General features: G+C 35.4%; 3 protein-coding genes across 3 annotated transcripts; 1 reads left to right on the forward strand and 2 right to left on the reverse strand.

Moving 5' to 3' along the window:
* The first annotated feature begins 701 nt into the window (after positions 1-701).
* LOC130993755 (probable disease resistance protein At4g27220) lies at positions 702-2,249 on the forward strand. The gene has a single exon (XM_057918791.1). The coding sequence runs from the start codon at positions 702-704 to the stop codon at positions 2,247-2,249; it is 1,548 nt and encodes a 515-aa protein (XP_057774774.1).
* Positions 2,250-8,797: 6,548 nt separating this feature from the next.
* On the reverse strand, positions 8,798-10,260 carry LOC130992044 (F-box/kelch-repeat protein At3g23880-like). Its single transcript, XM_057916507.1, has one exon. It carries the CDS (start codon positions 10,122-10,124, stop codon positions 9,021-9,023), a length of 1,104 nt encoding a protein of 367 aa, XP_057772490.1. The 5' UTR covers positions 10,125-10,260; the 3' UTR covers positions 8,798-9,020.
* A 5,518-nt stretch (positions 10,261-15,778) lies between these two features.
* On the reverse strand, positions 15,779-16,417 carry LOC130993756 (cytochrome P450 711A1-like). Its single transcript, XM_057918792.1, has 2 exons — positions 16,391-16,417; positions 15,779-16,060 (listed from the first exon to the last, which is right to left on the reverse strand). Exons 1-2 carry the CDS (start codon positions 16,415-16,417, stop codon positions 15,779-15,781), a joined length of 309 nt encoding a protein of 102 aa, XP_057774775.1.
* Positions 16,418-22,211: the final 5,794 nt, after the last annotated feature.

Genomic DNA, 22,211 nt, shown 5'->3' on the forward strand with positions numbered 1-22,211 from the left:
TAAAATTGAATTTAAATCTACCGTGATTAGGAGATACTATTATTAATATATTATATATTATAAGAGATATTTCAATAAAATATATCACGCCTTAATATATTATTTTCTTTTATATATATTCTAGTGGCGGGCCTGGCTGCTACAGTACAGCCTGAGGAGATTATGAGGCATTAATTAGTTTTCTTTTTCTTTTGGCGATAGTTTTTATGGGAGTTTATGATTATTTTTTTCGTTCTCTCTCTTTCCGATGAGACATTCATTAGCGAAGGTTGAAGATTTACAGCTTAATGTGGGCAAAACACTCTTCAACTTGTAAAAATACACCCTTCATCCCATTTATATAGCTAGGCTGAGGCTGAGTGAAATTTACACAAGAATTAAGAAGAATAATTTAAAATAAAAATATATAAGTAAACTTTCTAATATATATGTCCATATTTCGTATTATTTAATGAAGAATTAAAGTTGGAGAAAATTACAAAATTAAATAGGAATAAATTAGTAAATGAGTAAAAAAAAAAGCCTATATATATATGGAACATATATGAAAAAGGAAATTAAACAAGGTATGGGAGTGAGGAGTATGTTTAATCAGATCATGGTGCGTGGATCTAACACAGGATTGTGCTTGTGAAATATTTTTATGTTGAACGTGGTTTGGATTGTGATTATGATATGAAAGTTTATTTGATGCAGTAAACATGCAATCAAATGCGGAAAGAAGCAAGAATAGTGCAGTCTCTAATCCTATTCAATGTTTCAAAGAAGATCCAATTTATTCAGTTTATGTAGAGGATGAGCATCTATGGCTAAATATGCATAACCTGTTCATAGTGATCGGAGATTATCCATCAGCATCACCACTGAATGCTATCCTGAATCTGGTGGAGCAGGACTTGTGCAAGCTACACGCGAACTACCCTAATTCACTGGCCTTATTCCTACAGAGAAACACACGTTTAACTTCCATTCATCCAAACTTCTTCGACACGATGCCGGATTTGTGCTTTCTAGACTTATCAGATTCCGAACTTAAAACCTTACCTTATTCGCTTTTCAACCTTCCGAAGCTCGCAGTGCTGCTGTTGAGGAACTGCAGAAATCTTGAAACGCTTTCGCCTGAAATACGACACCTCAAGACATTGGAGGTATTAGATCTTTCCGGCACTTGCCTCCGCGGACTCCCCAATGAGATCTGCCTGCTTCAACGAATGAAGATCATGAAGCTAACCTTTTATTCACCGCTTGAAAGCGAACACAAACTATATTTCCCATCTCAATATGCTACTCCTTCTTTTGTAGCAAATATGAGAGGAATGCAGTCGCTTAGCATTTGGGTGAAGCTTGGAGATCGTCGGTGGTCGGGAGAAGGTGTGGAGTGCATAATAAACGATATCACCAAGTTGGAGGGGCTCACCTTTCTTGAACTCAAATTTCCACAAGTGGAAGCGTTTGCGAATTTCATTGTATCAAGCCCTTCGTGGAAGAAGCAGCGCTTGAAGAGGTTCTTTTTTACTGTGACCCAAGGTGTAGGTGTGATGAGGTCTACAGTAATTCCGGTATCAAAAGAGGTGGAGAAATTGTTCCATCGAGGAAACAAATGCTTGAAATATATTGATGGAGATCATGTGGCATCCCGAATTGTTAACACTGTTCTCAACCGTGCCACATCATTCTACTTGGATCATCACGTTGAGCTCCGGAGTTTATCTGAATTCAACATTTCTAGTTTCAAGGCATTGGAGTTCTGTCTCGTAATAGATTGTCGGGAATTGCAAGAGATTCTGGATGAGAAAAGTGGTGGAGATGCATTTCCATGTCTAGAATTTTTGGGAATGTACTCACTACCTCAACTGAGGCGAATCTGGACGCCACCCCGACAGGCAGGGTGGTTGAAGAGAACCTTCAAGAGGCCTGCGCCATGGACAAACTTTGGAGCTCTTAAGTATCTTGTGATTGATGCATGCCCGAAGCTACAATTCGTATTTTTGGAATCAGTTGTTCGGTGTCTTGCCAACTTAGAGGAACTTGAAGTCCGTGACTGTAAATTCCTGGAGATAACAATCAAAGAAGAAGGCAAGAAAGTCAAGTACAAAGACGATGATGCCCTTCCTAGGTTATGGAAAGTAACATTTAGCCAACTACCGAGGCTGCATACTTTTGGCTGTCCTGTTCGTCTGTTGCAACAAAATATCAGTGTTTATAGGTGTCCCTATTTTGATTCAGACTCCCTTAATCCTTCAAACTGAGTTTGATTGCAGAAAACAATTACCAAACTTTCAAGAGATACAAGGTGGACTTTCAAGGGTACTTTTATAGACCTGCCTTTGCAACAATAAATCTAGAAAAATATTTTAGTATAAGTCCAACTATATATATATATACTCCCTCCGTCCCAATAAAAGTGGCCATTTTTTTTTGGCACGGAGATTAAGAAGGGGATTGTTATGTTTTAATTTAGTGTGACCCACCAAAATTAGTGAGTACTAATTTTTAGAAAGTGGCCTACAATTGTTGACCAAATTAGTGAGTAATTGTTGACTTAATTAAAGTAAACTTTTGTCATTTTTAGAAAGTAGCCACTTTTAATGGGATACCCAAAAAGGAAATGTAGCCACTTTTATTGGGACGGAGGGAGTATATGTTATTGATTTAATTTATGTATTCTATTATACTATATTTTAATCAATAAAATACACTTGTATGTATATTTATATCTTCATTTATGCATTGAAATTAATTTAATATTATACTAAATTTAATTTCAAGAGTAGAAAAACATAAATGACTAGTCACCTTTTTTCCGACCAATGATGAATTAATGTTAAATAGGGTAGGATTGGAATTAAAAAAAAATTAATTATTAGTTATTAAAACATAAATTAATTAATTAAACTTCCCAAATTTTCTTTTTGGGACGTTCACAAAAAAAACTTCTATTTACTATACCCACCACTAATAATACCATATTTATTCTTATTTTTTCACATTTTCACCACTCTCAATACACTCAACAATTTAGTCTTAAAACATGTGTCACTCCCTCTTAAGAAGTTCTATCGACACAAAAATCGTATTGTGGAATAGAGGTCACGAACTTCGTGTGCATTGCATATTTTTATTTATTTATTTGAGTATTTGAGAATTCGACGAACTTCTTATTTAGCAAAACATTGAAGAAATATTAGAGATCTGTTCACTGCATTAAAAAGATTGTAGTATAATCACATCAAATTTTCCAACAACACCTATCAACAACCATACTACTTTTCCACGCTTTACTCCACCTTTGTCATCCTTTGTAAGTACAATTTACTATTCCAATAGTGATTAAATCCCCTGCTTCACGTAAGGACCAACCTTCCTCTTCCTCATTCACCATAACATCAGCTAGCCCTTTTTACATTCATAACACTTAACTCTAAAAAAAAAGAGGAAGAATAAAGGGTTCTCAAGGGCCAAAGCTCTCTCACATTTCACACATATTATTTCGCAAGCAAGGAAACTCAAAGTGCAAAGTCCTATACTCCTATACACTGAAGTCAAGTTATACAGCAGCAAAGCAAACCCCAAACATCAACTACATTCTCCAAGGTTTCACATTAACCTCTTAGTTTCCTCCTCTATTTCGATTCTTTTGCAAACACCCTGACCACAACTCATTCACGCATATCATTCATATATGTACTTTGATATTGTCAAGATTTTGCAAAATATACGAAACTGTATAAATTTTAAAAATGCAAACTTTTACATTTGCAAGAACTTAGTACAGAAATGGTGATTTACACAAGAATAACAATTTAGCAAGTAGAGACTTGACTTTGATTTGTGCTCTGAACCGGGGACGTTGTTGGTGTCGAGTCGGAGGGGTGACGTCACTGTTTGGGTTGATCTGAGAAGTGGGGGAAGGCCTTGATTCTGCTGAGTTGAGTAGATGGAGGCGGCAGACGGTGGTTGTTGCTGTTGGCGGCGACCTCGCCGTCTGTCGCCGGATTATGGAGAGAGTAGAGGGAGACGGTGATGTAGATCTGGGTCGTAGTAAGAGGGAGAGGCACAACGGCAGCGAGGAGCCGCTGTGGTCGCCGAAATTTCAATAGGGGAGAAGAGTTATATGGGGATCTAGGGCGCGGTTGTCGCTGGTGTATGCAGAGATGAGGAGAGAGTTGAGAGAGCAGAGGGAGGCAGGATTCTGGTGGCGGCTGGGTTGCTGTCAATCGGATAGAGGGAGACGGCGGCGCCTCGCTGTCGCCAAGGAGGAGGAACGTGGAGGCGGCGTGGAGGTTGTTTTCGCCGGGTTCGGTGAGACAGAGGGCAAGTGAGGGGGAGGTGGGTTTCTTCCGGGGGTATCAGTGGTTGTCGTTGTTGCTCCGGCGGCAATGGATTTGCAATGGTGAAGGGGTGGGTTCTAGCGTGAACCGAGAGGGAGAGAAGGAGAGCTGGGAGTGTGTGCGTGTGTTCTGTGGTTGAAGAAAAAGGGGTGGAAGGTTGGGCCGGGTCTTGGGCCGTTTTTGATAAGTGTTGGGCCCATTTTATTTATTTAGTTGGGTTGTTATCATTTAATTTAAAGCATGATTGTAGAGGCTAAAATCTACAATTGAAGTTGACATCTAGACGTCCGGATAGATTGGGCACTAGCAACCTGTCAACACAAGAACACATAAGAGCCCTAGGTTGAACACCGGGAAGGGGTGTCGACCGTAGAGCCTCGACGCTCAAGTCAATAACGGAATATCAAAATAGAATGATAAGCAAATTGAAATAAGAGAGAAAGATAGGTTGGAATGAGAGGTTATTCCAAGGTGTCAGCGGCGTCGGAGGATGGAAACGGTGACAGCGGGTTGTGATGATGGAAGGTGGGAGGCAGAGATAGGCCAAGTTGGCTATTTTCGACTCGGAAGAGCAATCAGCGTGGTGGCAGAGTAGAGAGAATTCAGAAGTAGAGAGCAAGTAGGATTTTTCGTGTGCCTTTATGATCCAGTCTGGATGTTTATATAGAAGACCAAGTTGACGGATTTTGCTCACTACAGTTAACCCCCCATTCTACAATTTGAATTATCATGGAAAAATATAAAAATTATTGTTAATTCTTTCCACGAAAAAATTCTTTATTTTTTCCACGAAAAAATTCTAAAAAAGAAGAAGAACGCGAAAGGCATAAGAATAAAAAAATCACCGACACTCAATAATAGCAGTGGACCTGACTCGCAATATATATCTTAAATATTTCATCATGTGCCGTGCACGTGTGTGCTCATAAAGACAAAAATAAAAAAAGATTAAGACATAACTAGGTGGTACCTAAGAATGTGACATGATATACTTATGTAGCAAATAGTTCAAGTTTTCTTTAATTTGCGAAAATATAACAATCAATCTCGATGTGTTAACTCGATTGTAGATTGAAATATGGTTGAATGATGAAATTGTTGGAGTGTCTGAAAGAAAATAAAAAAATATGTACTATATAAAATTAGTGAACACATAAAATTTAGCTAATTTATGCGCTATTATATTTGTTGAATGATACATACATTTTAAGATCGATATTCGACAATGTTCTTATTAGTATTAAAATATGGGTCAAAATTTAAAATATACCCATTTTCATAAAACATATATCAAACTTACCCAACTCACAATTAATGACAAAACTACCCTTTAACAAATACTCTAGTAATTCATTATAATACAATTCCATGTTCAAATCAGAAATAGTCGGTGAAGACTTATCAGGCTCAACATGCTTCCGTAACAATTCAAAATTAATCTAAACATAAACCAACATTATACCTTTAGTCGAATGGTCTTCTTCAAGAGTCAGTACTTATTGCGTTTTACGGACCGTCTGCCCCCAAGGCTCCGTCCAACCACGCGCTCGCAAGGAATGGTTGCAACCTTTCTCCTTCACTAAGTTCCGACGTATAGTACTTTGTTGGAAAATGAAAGAATTTTTTTTACTAAACCGTAAAGTTGAGCAAAAACAAAGCGTTTAAAGATGAATTATAAAATATTTAATTTATTTCATAAAATCTCCCTAAGGGATGAGACAAACTTGTTTAGCTACTCATTAGTAGCTTAACACTTGTGTACATAAAATTAAAAGAACTAAAACTTTAAACTAAAACTTTGAAAACTAAAATTTAAATGTTACAAAGATAGATTTCTAGAGAGAGAGTGTGTTGTGTGAAGTTGTGATGATTTTTCGATGATCTCTTCATCTCCAGAGCTTGGTTTATATAGAGGTCTGATACCCTCTACCTTCCTTGATGATTGGCCTTGGATTCTCTTTCCGAGTGGCTAGCTTGTGTTGAATGTGATAGCCATTTTCTTTTGTCGGCCATGTGATTGCCGACACTTGTTAGTGCCCTCACGTGAGGCTGGACCATTTCTTTATTATCTTGTGATAATGCTGGTAGGGGCCGGCTACTTTTTTCCTCCACTCACTTCTGTCGACTGCTTTTGGTGAGTTGTCCGCATGTATGATGACCCACTCCCTTTTGTCGTTTTTTTTTTGGCGAGTGGGATTCCAGTTGTGAGTCACATGACTCCCTTTTCTCTGTCGGGTATCTTACTTTTTTTGTGCCCGAGGTGCTCGTCCACGTGGATCTTTGTGCTCCTTATGTTCATCAGACCGAAATCTTCTTCGGTCAGGTTTCGGGAGAAAACCCTTTCGAACTCCGGTTCCTTCTGCGTTGGACATTCCGCGTAGATATGCTCGCTCCAATGGCTCAAGTGAGCCATATTACAGAACTTGCGACGAGTCTCCTTGCTCCCCGCGATCTTATTTTGCCAAAGTGTTAGCCTTTTTTCTTCAAAGGCCTTTTCGGCAAATTTGGTGGTGGTTCCGGTCATAGTGTTTAACAGGAACGATCCCAGACTTGATTCTGGAAGAACTTAAATCTGGACTTGACTTTGTCCATCTCTGTGAGACAGACCCACAATCCCCATGCTCGTCTGGTGGAGATTTGATCCTCCTTGAATGTAGCAACGATTGAGGACTGATAATCAGGGGCCTTGATTCGGTTTAAGGCCTGGTTGTCGGGTCTTCGAAGCTTTATGAAATGGAAAGCTTCATGAATCCTCTTCCCTGCAGGCTGCAGGTTCTAGCGCTGCACTGAAAAAGTATAGCTCCAAAACATCCCCTCGTTTGAGGGACTCGTTATTTTCCCAGGCGTCATACACCGTTTCTTGGATCCATCTTGGTAGACAGGGACAGAGCCAGGGGGGTGCCCGGGGAGGCTGAAGCCCCCTCCCAAATTTTGAGATTTTTTTTTCGAAAATATATATAGATATATGTCTTAACTTTGTTATACAAAAGTTGATTTGCTTGTTATATTCACCCGTATATACTTAATTTAAGGATAATCGTGTTATTTAAAACTATATAATCTATTAAAATATTGTTCATTATTATTATTATGCTTGTCTTGTAATAGAAACTGTATGAAATGCCCAAAAAAAAATTTGTTTGTTATTTAGATTATACTTGTCTTTTAATAAAAAAATACCTAAAATATACGAAATGTTCAAAAAAAATTTGCAGTGTTTGAAACTAATTTGTAATATATTGAAACTATATAATCTATAAAAATATTGTTTGTTATTATTACTATTATGCTCATATTTTAATTAAAAAATGTCTTAAATATACGGAATGCCCAAAAAAATTTTCTCTGGGGCTACCGCCCCCGAACCCCCGTATAGGTTCAGCCCCTCCCGAACTTAATTCCTGGCTCTGTCCCTGTTGGTAGACCTTTAATTTCGGTGAATGCTGGGGATATGGTATAAACCGAAGTCAGCGCTCCAAACTCATACCATTCCTTAACATTCTGTGGATGGGCGTCGGTGGTCATCCACACCCGCGGATATTTTTCTCCGACATCAACCTGGAAATTTCCTGGATTAATGCCCTTTCTCGTGTTGAGTTTCTCCCATCTGCTCTGGTACAGCTGCCAAGAATGAGACATTTCAACAAAATTAGTATCAACCTTAGATTTGTCAGTCAACGGCCTAAGGCTGATCTCTCCCTCTTTTTCCCCAGAGGTGGAGGGTTGACATGTTGGTTTAGGAAGTGATTCCTTAGCAACATCTTTTCCTTGAGGGTCCGATTTTGTAACCTTAGCCTCAAGACTTGTGCAAGGGGTACTTGAATCCCCTGCTACCGGTAATCCGGTCGATACGGTAATGCCTACTTTAATCAAGGGTTCCATGATTCCGCGCAAGAGCGGTCCTTGGGTTGCTTTATGAAGATTTATCATCTTCTTAAGGCATTCTTGTATACGGTCAGACACTTTGGCTTCATCAGCCGACTGTATCCTTCCAGCTTGTTTGGCATAGAGTACACTCTTGTCATTCCTGTTGTAGCATATCCATGTTATCCTGGAGTTGCCTTTGGTTTATAATGATGGCGTCAACCTCAGTTGGCTCCATCCCTTATTAGGAAATCTGCAAGAACATAATTATCATCAGATTTCAAAATGACAATATCGAAATCATAATATTGACATTCAGCCTGCCATCTTAGTAATATAACATTTTCAGGTTTAGATTCAATTTTCTTGGATAAGAAAGCCTTAACGTTAGTGTTATCGACTTTCAAGACAAATTTTTTAGCAACCAGAAATAACGGTCATTTTTTAAACGTCTTTCTAACTGCGTAGAACTCTTTCTCGTTGATGTGCCATCACACAGCCTCACTGTCGGAAAAGAGACCACTACAGTATCTGCATGGTTCCTCTCCATAAAGGGTGATTTTTAAAACCCACCGCCCTCCGTTCACACACACACAGAGAGACAAGAAAATAAGTAAATATAAAAACCACCAAATGCAGATACAGAGATTTTTAAAAAGGAAAATAATTAGGGGAAAACCTCCAATGGAGAAATGGAGGGCTAACACGAGTGGTACGAGAACCCTATAGCGGCTGAGGAAAAATCCCTTCGTCACCATGCAAATACAAAAGATATAGTTCCAACATCGGAAATTAGCAAACAGCACAAACAAAGATGCACCTTCTTCATTCAGTATCACAACATCCCAACGGTGAAACTAAACTTTCAACATAAGTATATTCTATACCATCAGTGTCTCCAATATGATGATACCTAAACGAGCCATCCTTTGTATTGTACACCACAATAGTATCAACAATACAGAACATTACCAGACCATTCTTCAACACATACAATAACCTTGAATATGTAGCATACGTCCAACGACCATCAGGGCAACAGGGCATAGTAACGACCTTAGTCCAATTCCTGGTTCCCACACTACAACCATCCAAGATCCACACATCTGCACGAGTCATATTCAGATGAGGGCAGAGCAAGAACAGCGACCCCTCAGACACTGCCAAAGATGAACCATTAATAACCTTCACATAGCTTGGCATTTGCAGTATCTCAAACTCCTCCTCCTCCAAATCAAGGGAGAGAATATCCGAATAGGATCCAAAGTCCGGCTCAATCAAACAATACAACTTCCCATTTGCAAACGCATTGCAAGTCATCACCAAACTACCTCCCATCACCAGACTACTTATATCCTTGATCCTTTTCCACTCATCATTCCCCAAACTATAAACTGTTACTATTGAATTTGAAGAATCGGAAAACGCCACCACTTTATAGTCATCACTCGATTTATCATAACATAATTCATACCCATGAACGAATTCCTGGTCGAAATCAGGAAGAGTTTTCCAAGTTCTCGTAGATGGGTTCCACAGAATCATTTCGTCTGACGACGACAGTAGTAGTAAACCATCACGCGAACTTTCCACCACACAAGATGATGAATCGAATGGATAACTGAAATCGTATACTTGAGAAACAGATTCATGCAGCATCGAACTAACCGAACACACCTTAAGATTACGTATTTCATCTTCACAGGGAATAGCGAGCATATCGCGGGCTAAATTTGGGGCTGATTTTGAGCTCTCGAGTTGGGCTTTGATGAAGCGTCGGCTGGAAATTAGGGCTCGCCATGATCTGCAGACGCATTTGAATTTCAAGAGGGATTTTACTGGGAGCCAGCTGAGAATCTCGATGATAACGTCGTTCGGTAGCACGATTTCAGTGTTGAGGGAGACACTTGTTCCCTGAGATTGTGCCATTTCGAGAGAGAGAGAGAGAGAGAGAGAGAGAGGATGCTGGTGGTAGGATTTAAGAGAGGAAATGATAGACGGATTTGAGTGAAACGGCTTAGCACTGGTTAGAATTAGAAATCGTGAAAGAAGAAGAAATCGTTAAAATTCTGGGAAAAATTTTGGGGCACGTTTGTTTATTTACTTAACTAGTGAATAACCCGTCGAAATTCGACGAGAAATTGAATATATTAAATTGTAAGTATCATATACTCTCTCCATTCGCGATATCGTTTTCACTATTTATAATTGTAAGGTCCATGTAACACTTTATTAATTTAACCTTATAATTTCATCAAAAAATGTCTTTATTGTGGGGTCCAAACTCCACTCACTACAATATCCACACTTATAGCACCTACAGTGGGTGGTTCGATGGGGGTGACTCGAGTCACCCAATCAGGTTTTCCACTGCAAACGGCGAAGTCTCAATGGTGCCCCGATTTATCGGGTACAACCTGATCCCTTTAAAGTCGAGCGCGTGTTTAACACGCGTAGAAAATAAAATAAAATAAAATAACGAAAAAACCGATTAATATAGGGGACTCGGCGCAAATGAAGGAGATGAAGAAGTGATAATGAAGCGCAGATCAAGCGGCGCCATTATATGAATAGTTTAGGGTTTTAAATTAGAATTGGGGTTTTAATATTTGGGCTTTTATTTTTAATTAGTTTTAATTTAAAATTATAAAGTAGTAAAGAAAAATTGAAAATATTTAGGCTTGTATTTTTTATTGTAATTTTTTTTCAATTTAAAATTTATATATAAATATTTAGTAATTAGTATTAATGCAATTTTTATTTTAAGTAATTGTGTTATTTAAATTTGTGCAATTAAATTTAAATAACACAATTACTTAAATCAAAATTAAAAAGATCAAGTCAGCTATGAAGTCGCTCCACTGCGACCTCTTTACTCAATATGGTCCCCCTTCTATAAGGTCAGCTATCAAGTCACCCTACTGTGGATGCTCTTATATATCTACTACTGTCCATCGTTTTTCTTAAAACCTACGCCGTCCACAATGTGAAAATGATATCGCGAATGGAGGGAGTATTATATATATATATATATATATATATATATATATATATATATATATATATATATGATCAAGCTTGTAAGATTATAAACTAACTTACGATAATCATCTCGTCGGAGTTAAAAAATCATAATTGAGTTATCGAACATCATATCATTTGGAATTTGAAAAGTCCACCGAGTTTCGGGCATCATCTCATCTAGAGTTTGATAGACCACCTCTAACTTCTGAGCATCATCTCGTCTGAAACTTGAAATACCATAATTGTGTTTTGAGCAATATCTCGTCTTGAGTTTGATCAAATGTGAAATTATTATTTCAATCATAACTCCAATTGTCAGCTCTCTAGAAAACATAACTTTAAACAATTTAGATATTTCATTTATATATGTAATTTTATTCGTCCAAGCCTCGTGTAGTAAGTAATTTTACTACCCATTATCGACTCATATAGTAATACATGTTAATTCATTAAACCGATTTAAAAGTTATTACAATCTACACAATTGCAAATATAACTTGTAACAATTATGATATAGTAAATAATATAAAAAATTAAATTCAAAATATATATTTGGATATTATACAAATATAAAACTCCTTAGACTTTTAGATAATTTTTTTCCACTGTTCTAAATTATTATCCAAATTAAAAATATCATAGTACATCATCATCTCATCATCATCATTCTGGTTGTTATTGTTGTGATTGGTGTTGTTGTTATTGTTAGTAAATTCCATCACTGAGATAATAATCTATATACTAACATTTAGTTTTTAGTTTTGGGTCATTATTTTTACAAAGACGATCCAATTTTTGAATTGTTTATAAATAGAAAATTCAACCTCATGATCCATAGCAAATTAGAGAAATCTAGTGATATTAATTAAAAATCACATAAATTTTCATTAGATTTAAATGAATAATATTAGTAAATAGCAATTAGAAGTCTCAAATTTTAATTATTTAATTAATTTTAATGATTTTGGCTTGGACATAAAAAGGGAAATTGGATATGGGAGAAAGAAATATTTCTTTTGTGTTTTAAAATTAAAATAAAATGAATCAGGCAGGATGTATAATTGTATATTGTTAAAACAAAGAACTGTAGAATTGTTAATAAATAAAAATAAAATTTTGTAATAAAGCTACATAGGAGAGTGAAATAAGAAGAAATCGGGAATCTCAATTCATGGTAATGCATCACATATTGTGTTAATAGTGGAATTACTTGTTATGATAAAAAAAATATTGGAATTGAATATTCTCCTATTAGTTGAAGAATTTGATGTTGAATAGCTAACACACTTTATTTAACCATATATCAAACGAATATCAATTTCCTTAATGGTAAATAGCAAATTACATAAACGTTGATACATAATTCTAAAAAAAATCAAACATGATATAAGCTGAATATGATTAGAGTAGTATACCATTGAATCAGTATCATCAAATTGTGTAAGAAAGTTGCTGTAGAAAATTGTAACAATCGTTAAATCATCTTGTCCGACGCTTATTACGATACCGTACTTCGCCATCGGCTCAATCACTTAGTTCTCCAATATCAAGATCTGCGCATATTATTTTGATCGTTAGATTGGCTTTTGTATCTTTACTCCACAATCACTTCTCCAATCTGGATGGCAATACTCTTAGTGCCGTAACACCTTTTATATCAAAATTGTGCTTCCTTTAATCGGGAATATCGAAATGAATGAGCAAAATAAAGATGAAGTGCATTAATGATTTTAATTGCAGATTTGTGAAATATATATAGGCAGAAAACAATTATAAAATTAGGAAATAAATTAAATGTCATTAATGATTATTTTGTAACGTCATTTTTTAATGTGTTGATTGAAATATCTTAATGAATAATTAATAGTTAATTATATTTTAAATGCAAGGTGCTTGTATTAGGGTGGAAGTTATGGTAAGATAATTATCATTAAAAATATGAAAAAAAAAAATCAATAAAATGTAGAATTTAGAAAAATGAGAATGAGAGAATATGAGGATGCCACCTAGGAGTGAGAATTATTGTGGTAGCTTCAACATGTATCCTATTTAATAATAGATAGATTTAATAATAGATAGATTAGGAAATAAATTAAATGTCATTAATGATTATTTTGTAACGTCATTTTTTAATGTGTTGATTGAAATATCATAATGAATAATTAATAGTTAATTATATTTTAAATGCAAGGTGCTTGTATTCTATTTAATAATAGATAGATTAGGAAATAAATTAAATGTCATTAATGATTATTTTGTAACGTCATTTTTTAATGGTGTGGAAGTTATGGTAAGATAATTATCATTAAAAATATGAAAAAAAAATCAATAAAATGTAGAATTTAGAAAAATGAGAATGAGAGAATATGAGGATGCCACCTAGGAGTGAGAATTATTGTGGTAGCTTCAACATGTATCCTATTTAATAATAGATAGATGACATTTTAAATTTGTTAATTTCTCCTTATCTTAACATTTAAAGAAATTCTTGTTAAGTTTTGTCTGTATAATGTTAAGTTCAGCAATTAAGATTTCTATTCTTCATTTGAGATCCGAAATAAAATATTTAATTGTTATCAATTTGAAATACAAATAATTAAAACTACACAAAAATTTGAGTACAATCGAGTTACTCGCACTCAAAATAATGTCATTTATACGATTCAGATGAAAATATCAGGATGCAGATCATGATCTAAGTGAAGGTGCAACCTAATTGTACCCAAGACCACCACTTAAAACTATTGATCTTTATATTCAAAAATCGCATATTTTGATGATTTTGTTTAGATTATATATAATTATGTTGGTAAGTTTTAATAGATTGGACATAATTCAATTGTAATTACTGCAAGTTAATTTGAACAAATAGATAAAGATATTGGAATATATGATATATTTTTTTTGGTGGATTTGATTGATAATTCGAGTTATTGACACTCTATCTAATAGTAGTATTTTTCTTTAAGTTCCGGATTGATAAATAACCTTTATCTATATCAATGTAATTTCCCCACAAAATTTAAATAGTTATATATGCAGAGAAATTTAAATAATTTCTCCATAAAGTTTGTTCATATATACTAAAGGGCTAATAGCCGCTAAATTCTATAACTATTTGTGTTTTTGCGTTTTGCATCGTTTTCAAAAATTTTGTCTCAGTATATCACAACTAATTAAGGAGTCGCGATTTGCATCATACGGAGTTTTCCGACAAAATTGAAGATGACTTGGCAGCCGGACTATTCTACGTGGCATAGAATTCCGATAGGCAAAGCGACGTTGTTTTGCCTTACGTTTATTTAATTTTATTAATATCAAAACGTCGTCGTTTTTGTTCTTCTTAGAATTAACAACTTTAATCGTATAATTAGGGTTTATTTTGAATTGAATCTCATAATTTTCGAGTTGAAATTAGGGTTCATAAGATTGGGTGAAATGGCGAATTCATCGTCCTCCTAGCAATCCAACTGAAATGGCGAATTCCTTTGGATTCGGGACAACGGAGGTGGCTGCTGCCCGTTCCGATGAGAGAGCGAGGGAAATAGAGGCAGTGGAGGGCGGCTGGGCGGCGGTGACAGTGAGCCTGGGGGGCTGATGCTGTTGTCGCCGGATGTGAGTGGGCGGCGATTCTCGCCGTGAATCGAGGGTGAAGCGGCAGCAGCCGTTGGGCGTTGTCGTATGATAGGAAAGGGAGTGAATTTCAGAGAGATTTTGGGCTGAGATTAAGGGGGAAAGGGTTTCTGGAATTTGGGGAAATTAGGGTGGAGGGTCTAAGAAGAAATAGAAGCGGAGAAAGGGGGGGCGCCGGGCTGAGGAAGTAACGGTGACGGCCGCCCCGAAGTGGCTGCCAATGGCGGCCCTCGCTGGAGATGGAGGCGGCGAAGCAAGGGGGAGAGAGGGAGAGGGTTTCTGTGAGAGAGAGAGAGATCGAGAGTGAGAGAGAGAAATCGAGAGGGTGAGACACGTCATTTAAAAAAAAAATAACAACTAATTGTCATGTAGATGATAATCACCCTTGTCAGCAAATAAAATGCCAAGTAGATTAATTTATGTTGTCGGAAAACTTTGCCGGATGCAAATCGCGACTCCTTAATTAGTTGTGATATATTGAGGTAGAATTTCTGAAAACGATGCAAAACGCGAAAACGCAAATAGTTATGGGATTTAGCGGCTATTAGCCCTATACTAAATGACTCAAGTTTTGCACCTAGGCTTGGAAGGAAATTCCAAAATAGGATGTAATCCTACACTTCAATCTTTTCTTTGGAGATCCAACTCATCAACGTCATGTTAAATCGTGCTAGCTTAATCCACCGGAAGGTACTTTCCGCAGCAACGTTTATTCACATAATTCACCGTGCCCCTGTCTCGACCCCTTTGCCTCCCGACACGAATAAGGAAGGGGAATTTCTAAATGTGGGATTGGAAACTTACAACAGCTTGATTGTTTGAAATTCACTTGTGCATTCTGTAATATAGTAGTACTTGTTTATGAGTTTTGCCATGAAAAATAAAATGAAAAAAGATGATTATTTGATCTTCTATTCTCGTATCATTCATGCATGTCTGAAATTAAGGACTATGCCGTAGTCGAGCTGCAGAGGATTCTCCATGAGATCTCGAGGAGAGTGTCTGAACACATACTTCCTGTATAGATGAATCATGGAGAGCTTGATCTCTTGCAATGAGAACTTCTGCCCGATCCCAAAGGGAATGTAGGCGTAAGGATGCCTTCTCCTCTCCTCTTCGCCTTCGGGGTTGAACCTCTCTGGCCTGAACTTCTCCAGCTCTGGGAAGTTCACCGGATCTTTTGCAAGAACCCCGAGTTCCAGCCACACCTACGTGCCATAAACCAAACACGGGCGAGTTTAGCCATGAATCCGTCTACACTTGGGCTGATGTTTCTCTAGCAACCAATGGAGAAACTGTGTAGAATCTCATTCATTCTTTGATGACCTATCTTTTAGTTAGTAATCAAGAAAATTGCAATGAAATTAGATAGATAGATTCATATATTTTTCAAGAATAGTGTCATGAAAACTACCTAAGGGAATCTGTGTTGAAGATCATGGGCACTGGGCATCTGGTGATGAGATCGATCTCTTCTAAAAACTTTCGTCCATAAAATTATCATTCTTCTATTTTTCTTGACCTTTTCTTTTTCTCACTTTCGGTCCAGCCGTCAATATAACCATGTCTGATTAAAAATATGAAAAAACTACAAATTAAAATAAGAAAATGTAAAATAAAACATAGAATCGTATACTTGCATGCATGCATTTTATATGGAGTATAATGTAAGCATTCATTTTTTATTTACTAGTACATCTCCCGTGCATCGCGGAAATATTGTATATAGTGTAATTTTAATATTTTATTAATAAATATAAAAAAATTCATATTTGTTACTTTTATTAAACAATAATAATATGTGAGAATTTTAAAAATATAAATGTAGAGAAAAGTTCCATTGAGAATTCAAAAATGTTATGAAAATGAGAATTGATAATGAATAAGTCAATAAATTATACGAATACATCAATATATAGATTTTTGGAGCTTTATATTTGGGTTTTTGGTAAATAAAATCACGAACTATTTCTAAAATGTATTTATAGAGTGAATTTTGAAGTGTGGCGAATTAAATCACCACCTGTTCAATTTTTGCAATTTCGTCTCTCCATTTTTTTATTTTTTTTTTCGTTCGTCGGAGTGGTATCTAGGACATGCAATTTTACATGTTCTTTTGTTGTGGCCTTCTTCTTGACTGTTTTGACATGTCATTAATTCTTAGGCCAATTTGCAGTAATTTGGTTTGATTCTCATTTGAAAAAATTGGTGAAAGGGGGAACATAATTGCAAAAATTGAAGAGGATGTGATTTAATTCGCCACATTTCAAAAGTTATGTTACAATTAAGAAATAGTTCGTGATTTTGTTTACCAAAATTTCTTTATATTTAATTTTGAAAAAACTTTCTCATGGAGAGAATTAACTATGCGGTTGGAACAAACTTGTGTCCATGGTGGATCTAGAGAATCAATCGGACAAATTATCATTTGTTACTAAAAGTGTCATTTGTATGCATTAAAATTATATGTAATATATCATTATTTTTTATACAAAATATCATTTGCATTTAAGAAATACGATTTCCCTTAAAAAATCATTTTTGTTATTAAAAGTATCATTTGCATGCTCTAAAAGTATCACAATACCTCACACAATATATATGAAATAACTTATAAATATTAATTCTATATAATAATATTAAAAATAAATTTAATATTTATAAATTTAAAATAATACTAATAAATAACAAAAAACAAACATATCAAAAAAATTAGTGAGATCAATCTAGATAATTTTGAAATATCAATAATCACAAAATATTGAAACTTGTTTTAATACACATCAAAATAATTTTTCTCATATAAAAAGCATGCATTAGAAAATAAAAATAATTCTGAATAAATCAATTGTGCATTAAAATGATTAATTGTAAAATAAATCACGAACTTATACTTATTTTGAAATTCTACCTCAATTTTAAAGCTTTGCTAATACTCCCTCCGTCCTTAAATAACTTCATTTTTTTCCATTTTGGGACGTCCCCCAAATAACTTCCTCTTTCTTTCTTTCCATTTTTGGAAACCTACCCCACCACTAATAATACTTTATTTATTCTTACTTTTCACCACTCCCAATACTAATTATAACACTTTTCACAACTTCCAATAATAATTATATCACTTTTTCTCCACTATCAATACACTTTACAACTTTTTATTAAAACTCGTGCCGTCCCCAAAGAGGAAGCCATTTCAGGGACGAAGGGAGTAAAAATTAAATTCTTATACTTTTTGCAATTGATATTTCCCAGTACAAAATAAAAATATATAGTACTCTAATATTATCAGTTTTCTATTTAATTTCACACTAAACTAAGTCAAAATATTTCTTCTCTATCGAATCTTAGTTAGTGGTGGTATTCGCATCATCATTCGATCGTAGGAAAAATTGGAGAAGTCTCAATTGTGAAATTTACAAACATTCTATATATATTTAGAAAGGTTTAAAAGTGAGATCAAAATTATAAAATGAGTATAAATTCATGATTTATTTTGTAATTTTTTCTTTTTAGAACAATTAATTATAATCCCTTCTTAGAAAAGAACAATTTATTCTAATTTAATTTTTTTAAGCTTTATATTATAACTTATGTTTAATATTGTTAATATTAAATTTGTTGATCTTTGTACGTGGTTGGGCTTCTTCAGCAGCGCACGATGGAGGTTCCTTGGCGTTTCATCAACTATTGGAAGGAAACGTTAGCTCGTCTGTAGGAGATCACTTTTCGTGTCTCACATATTTATCGAGAAGGGAACGCAGTGGCGGACATTATGGCAAATCCTGCTAGACAAGAGGGGTGGTGGAATAATGGTATAGAGGCCATTGAGGAAGCGGTCATCTGAGACATTGCTAGCCATAGTCACACTCGACGCATCTAGTCCCGGCCGTGGGGGCTGTTGTGACCTGCTGGTTTCGAGTCCGTGGCTGACTTGGCCCTTCTCCGAGTTTTCTTTCGTTTTTTGTTCTTTTTTGAGCCGGAATTACTTAGGGACGATGGTCAGGCCGGAGTTACTGAAGCAATTCCTTCCGCTCGCTTTGTCTTGCTCTTGTCGAGTACTCTTTTTCCTTTTTGCGATTTCTTTCTCGTAAAAAGGTTTTAACGAGGCTCGGCCCATAGTTGGCTTTTCTGTGCCTTCATGGGCTTCTCTTTTCTCTTTTTATATAATACCGCCTTTTAATTAATATTAAATTTGTTGAGTTTGTTTAGAGATATAATAATCAATTTTGTTATTAAGAAAGAAAAAAAAAATTGACGGCCCTTAATATTAAATTTGTTGAGTTTGTTTAGAGATATAGTAATCAATTTTGTTATTAAGAAAGAAAAAAGATGAGGACCCTAAAATCACAAATTGATTATAAAACCTTATATTTTACTTTAAAAAAAATAATAAGCTATATTTGGGCCAACTCTATGAGGTGTCGGACTATTCGGTTACAGACTATTGTTTGAGCTGTAATTTTATAGGGTTAAAATTTTTTAGCCCTAATCCTTTCGGATTAGCGGATTAATCGTGGAGTCCATAAATTTCGAATTGGATTGACATCCCTGCCACTGACTTAGACGGTACAATGCGCTTCACAATATTTCAATAATGCGAGTGCAGCCATAGCCTTGTGTTTGTGTGTACAAAAATATTTTGAATGCCCTCTGCTTTCTACGTGTTCAACCAAAGGTCTTGGGTTCGAGTCCTCTGTGGCGCGACTTTAAGTTTCTTTATTTAATACTGTTAGTTTATGAAAAAAAAGAAAAAAGAAATATTGTTTCTCTAAATGTGTTCATAATCAGATTTAAATAACATGTTTACAATTATAGAAGGAAGCTAAAAGTGAGAGGTAGACGTTGTCTCTATCACCGATATTTTCGTATCCTCTCAAATCATTTGTAATAGGCTATACGATTTTCTTATTATCGCTCTTGGAGTGGATTTAAAATAACATATATGTTTACAATTATAGAAGGAAGCTAAAAGTAAGAGGTGCAATACAATAAATCTGGTGCACGCAAGAAATGTGGTGATGTGTGAGATCTGATCATCATTAATATTCGTATAATTCTCACACTTCACACTTGACACTCTCTCTTCCTATTTTTCCATGGGTAGAAAGAGCTGTTAAAATGGGCCGAAAGTGGCTCGGCCCGCCCGTAGTTTTAACTGGGCTGGGCTAGGATTTTTTAGGCCCAAAAAAAACTGGGCCTATCTGGCCCGACCCATGCAGTCCGTCGGGCCACGCGACTCGTGGGCCAAAAAGCCCGCCGGACTTTTGGGCCAAATTGGCCCGGTCGGTTAGTTTATAGAAAATAGGTGTTTTTTTCCAATATAATAACTAAAATAAGTCTAATAAGTAATAATTAGTCAATTTGGATTTTTAAATCATCATTTAATTATATTTCCCTAATCTGCTAGTCTTAGACTCTTAGTCTACTAATTATTATAAAAATAGATTCTTTTCTAATTCAGCATCTTACGAACATGATTAAGTTTTCAAACATTTTGGTAGTCATTTTACTTTATTTCGACTTGAAAGGGAGTAATATTTTTGTATTATTATTTTGGTTGTTGTTTTTTGTTTCATCGAATTTGTCTTCAATTTTTTTTTCTTTAAATTTGATTTAATTTATTAATTTTTGAAAGTAATATATATATATATATATATATATATATATATATATTAATTTATCAATTTGTTGGCCCATTTTAGCCCGACCCGCCCGACGGCCCATATAGGACTGGGCTGGGCTTCATTTTTCGAGGCCTGCTAAAATTTTGGGCCGGCCCAACCCGACCCAAAAAATTGCCTAGGCCCGCTGGGATGGGCCGGGCTGGCCCAGCCCGCAAGGTTTGACAGTAAATGAAGGAGTGATCAAATTCCATCTATTTCTTGGCTGATTAATTAGGCCTTCAAAGACGAATCGGACCCCATACAAGACTAACTCTAATTGGTATGATAAGATAGAGTGTATGGGATCAACATTTACATAAGTTTGACTTTTGTTAGATAATTAGTAAATTTAGAAAAGTTTTTTCATCTCACTCTTAGGGGGGTGTATTTGTTCAGGATTTTTATAGATTTCTGCAGACTTTTAAAAGTCTTTTAAAGTCTTGAACTAATACACCCAGACTTTAAAAAACTTTTAAAAGTCTTTTAAAATCTGGGTGTGTATTCGTTCAATACTTTTAAAAGTCTATGAAAATCTGGTTGTATTCGTTAATCTACGAACTTTTAAGTTGGAATGACTTTCATTGATTTCGTTCAAAAAATAGGCATCAACAAATCCGACCAAACACCACGAAAATTCACAAATCTGCCAAAATCACGCGCTCGCTGGGTTCTAGCGCCCGCGGCAAAGAAGCCAGCGGCCGCTGGACCCAGCGCTCGAGCCTGACGAAGCCAGCGCTCGCTGGTCTTGCGCGCGCGCTAGGCTTCCGCAATCGGATAAGCCAGCGGTCGCTGGCATGCAGCGCTCGCTGGGCTCTGCCCTCGGACAAGCCAGCGCTCGCTGGTGTTGCGCGATCGCTGGGCTCCTAGCACGGACAAGCCAACGCTCGTTGGGCCCAGCTAATTCTTTATAAATAATAGTATCAGCCGTCAGTTTTCTTCATCACAAAGAGAAGAAATAATTGGATTCAAATGCAAATTTTTATGAGAACCTTATACTACTTTTGTTTAGACTTAATTGGAAGATCAAAATAATAATAATAATAATAATAATAATAATAATAATAATAATAATAATAATAATAATAATAATAATAATAATAATAATAATAATAATAATAATAATAATAATAATAATAATAATAATAATAATAATAATAATAATAATAATAATAATAGTTGAAACTGCAAGGTTTATGATAAAATAATTTGGCTACTTCCAATCTTCAAAACTTGTTAATTGTATAACTATTGATTCACACAAAGATATGACAAAAAATAAACGCTAGAATAAAAAAATGAGGAGTCCATCAATATTTAAGAAGTTACTTTTACGTGCGAGTCTAATAGATAAATAAATTTTTTAAAGCAATACATTTTTGTATATGTACATGCACCCTTGTAAGGTTCGTGCTTACTAAGTCTTACATCAAATATTGTAATAATCCAAGCATTTATAGTAAAAACATATACAAGCACCCACCCTTGTAAGGTTCGTGCTTACTAAGTCTTACATCAATATTGTAATAATCCAAGCATTTATAGTAAAAAAAAATGGTAAGAGAAATAAATATTTTAAAAAATCGACTTGAATTTAAGACATTTAGCTTGAGGCATTAACCACACTATAACTAGGCCAACACATAAACGTATAACTAGCAAGTTTCACGTTAAATGATGTTATAATTTAGACTATAAG

The sequence above is a fragment of the Salvia miltiorrhiza genome, chromosome 7 (assembly GCF_028751815.1).
Source record: "Salvia miltiorrhiza cultivar Shanhuang (shh) chromosome 7, IMPLAD_Smil_shh, whole genome shotgun sequence".
In the NCBI taxonomy this organism is placed as follows: Eukaryota; Viridiplantae; Streptophyta; class Magnoliopsida; order Lamiales; family Lamiaceae; genus Salvia; species Salvia miltiorrhiza.

Coding starts and splice junctions, on each gene's coding strand:
- LOC130992044 (XM_057916507.1), bottom strand. CDS start 10,124: ATGGCACAATCTCAGGGAACAAGTGTCTCCCTCAACACTGAAATCGTG.
- LOC130993756 (XM_057918792.1), bottom strand. CDS start 16,417: ATGGTTATATTGACGGCTGGACCGAAA. Junction 16,061..16,390: donor TATTGACGGCTGGACCGAAA/GTGAGAAAAAGA, acceptor TATGGCACGTAG/GTGTGGCTGGAACTCGGGGT.
- LOC130993755 (XM_057918791.1), top strand. CDS start 702: ATGCAATCAAATGCGGAAAGAAGCAAGAATAGTGCAGTCTCTAATCCT.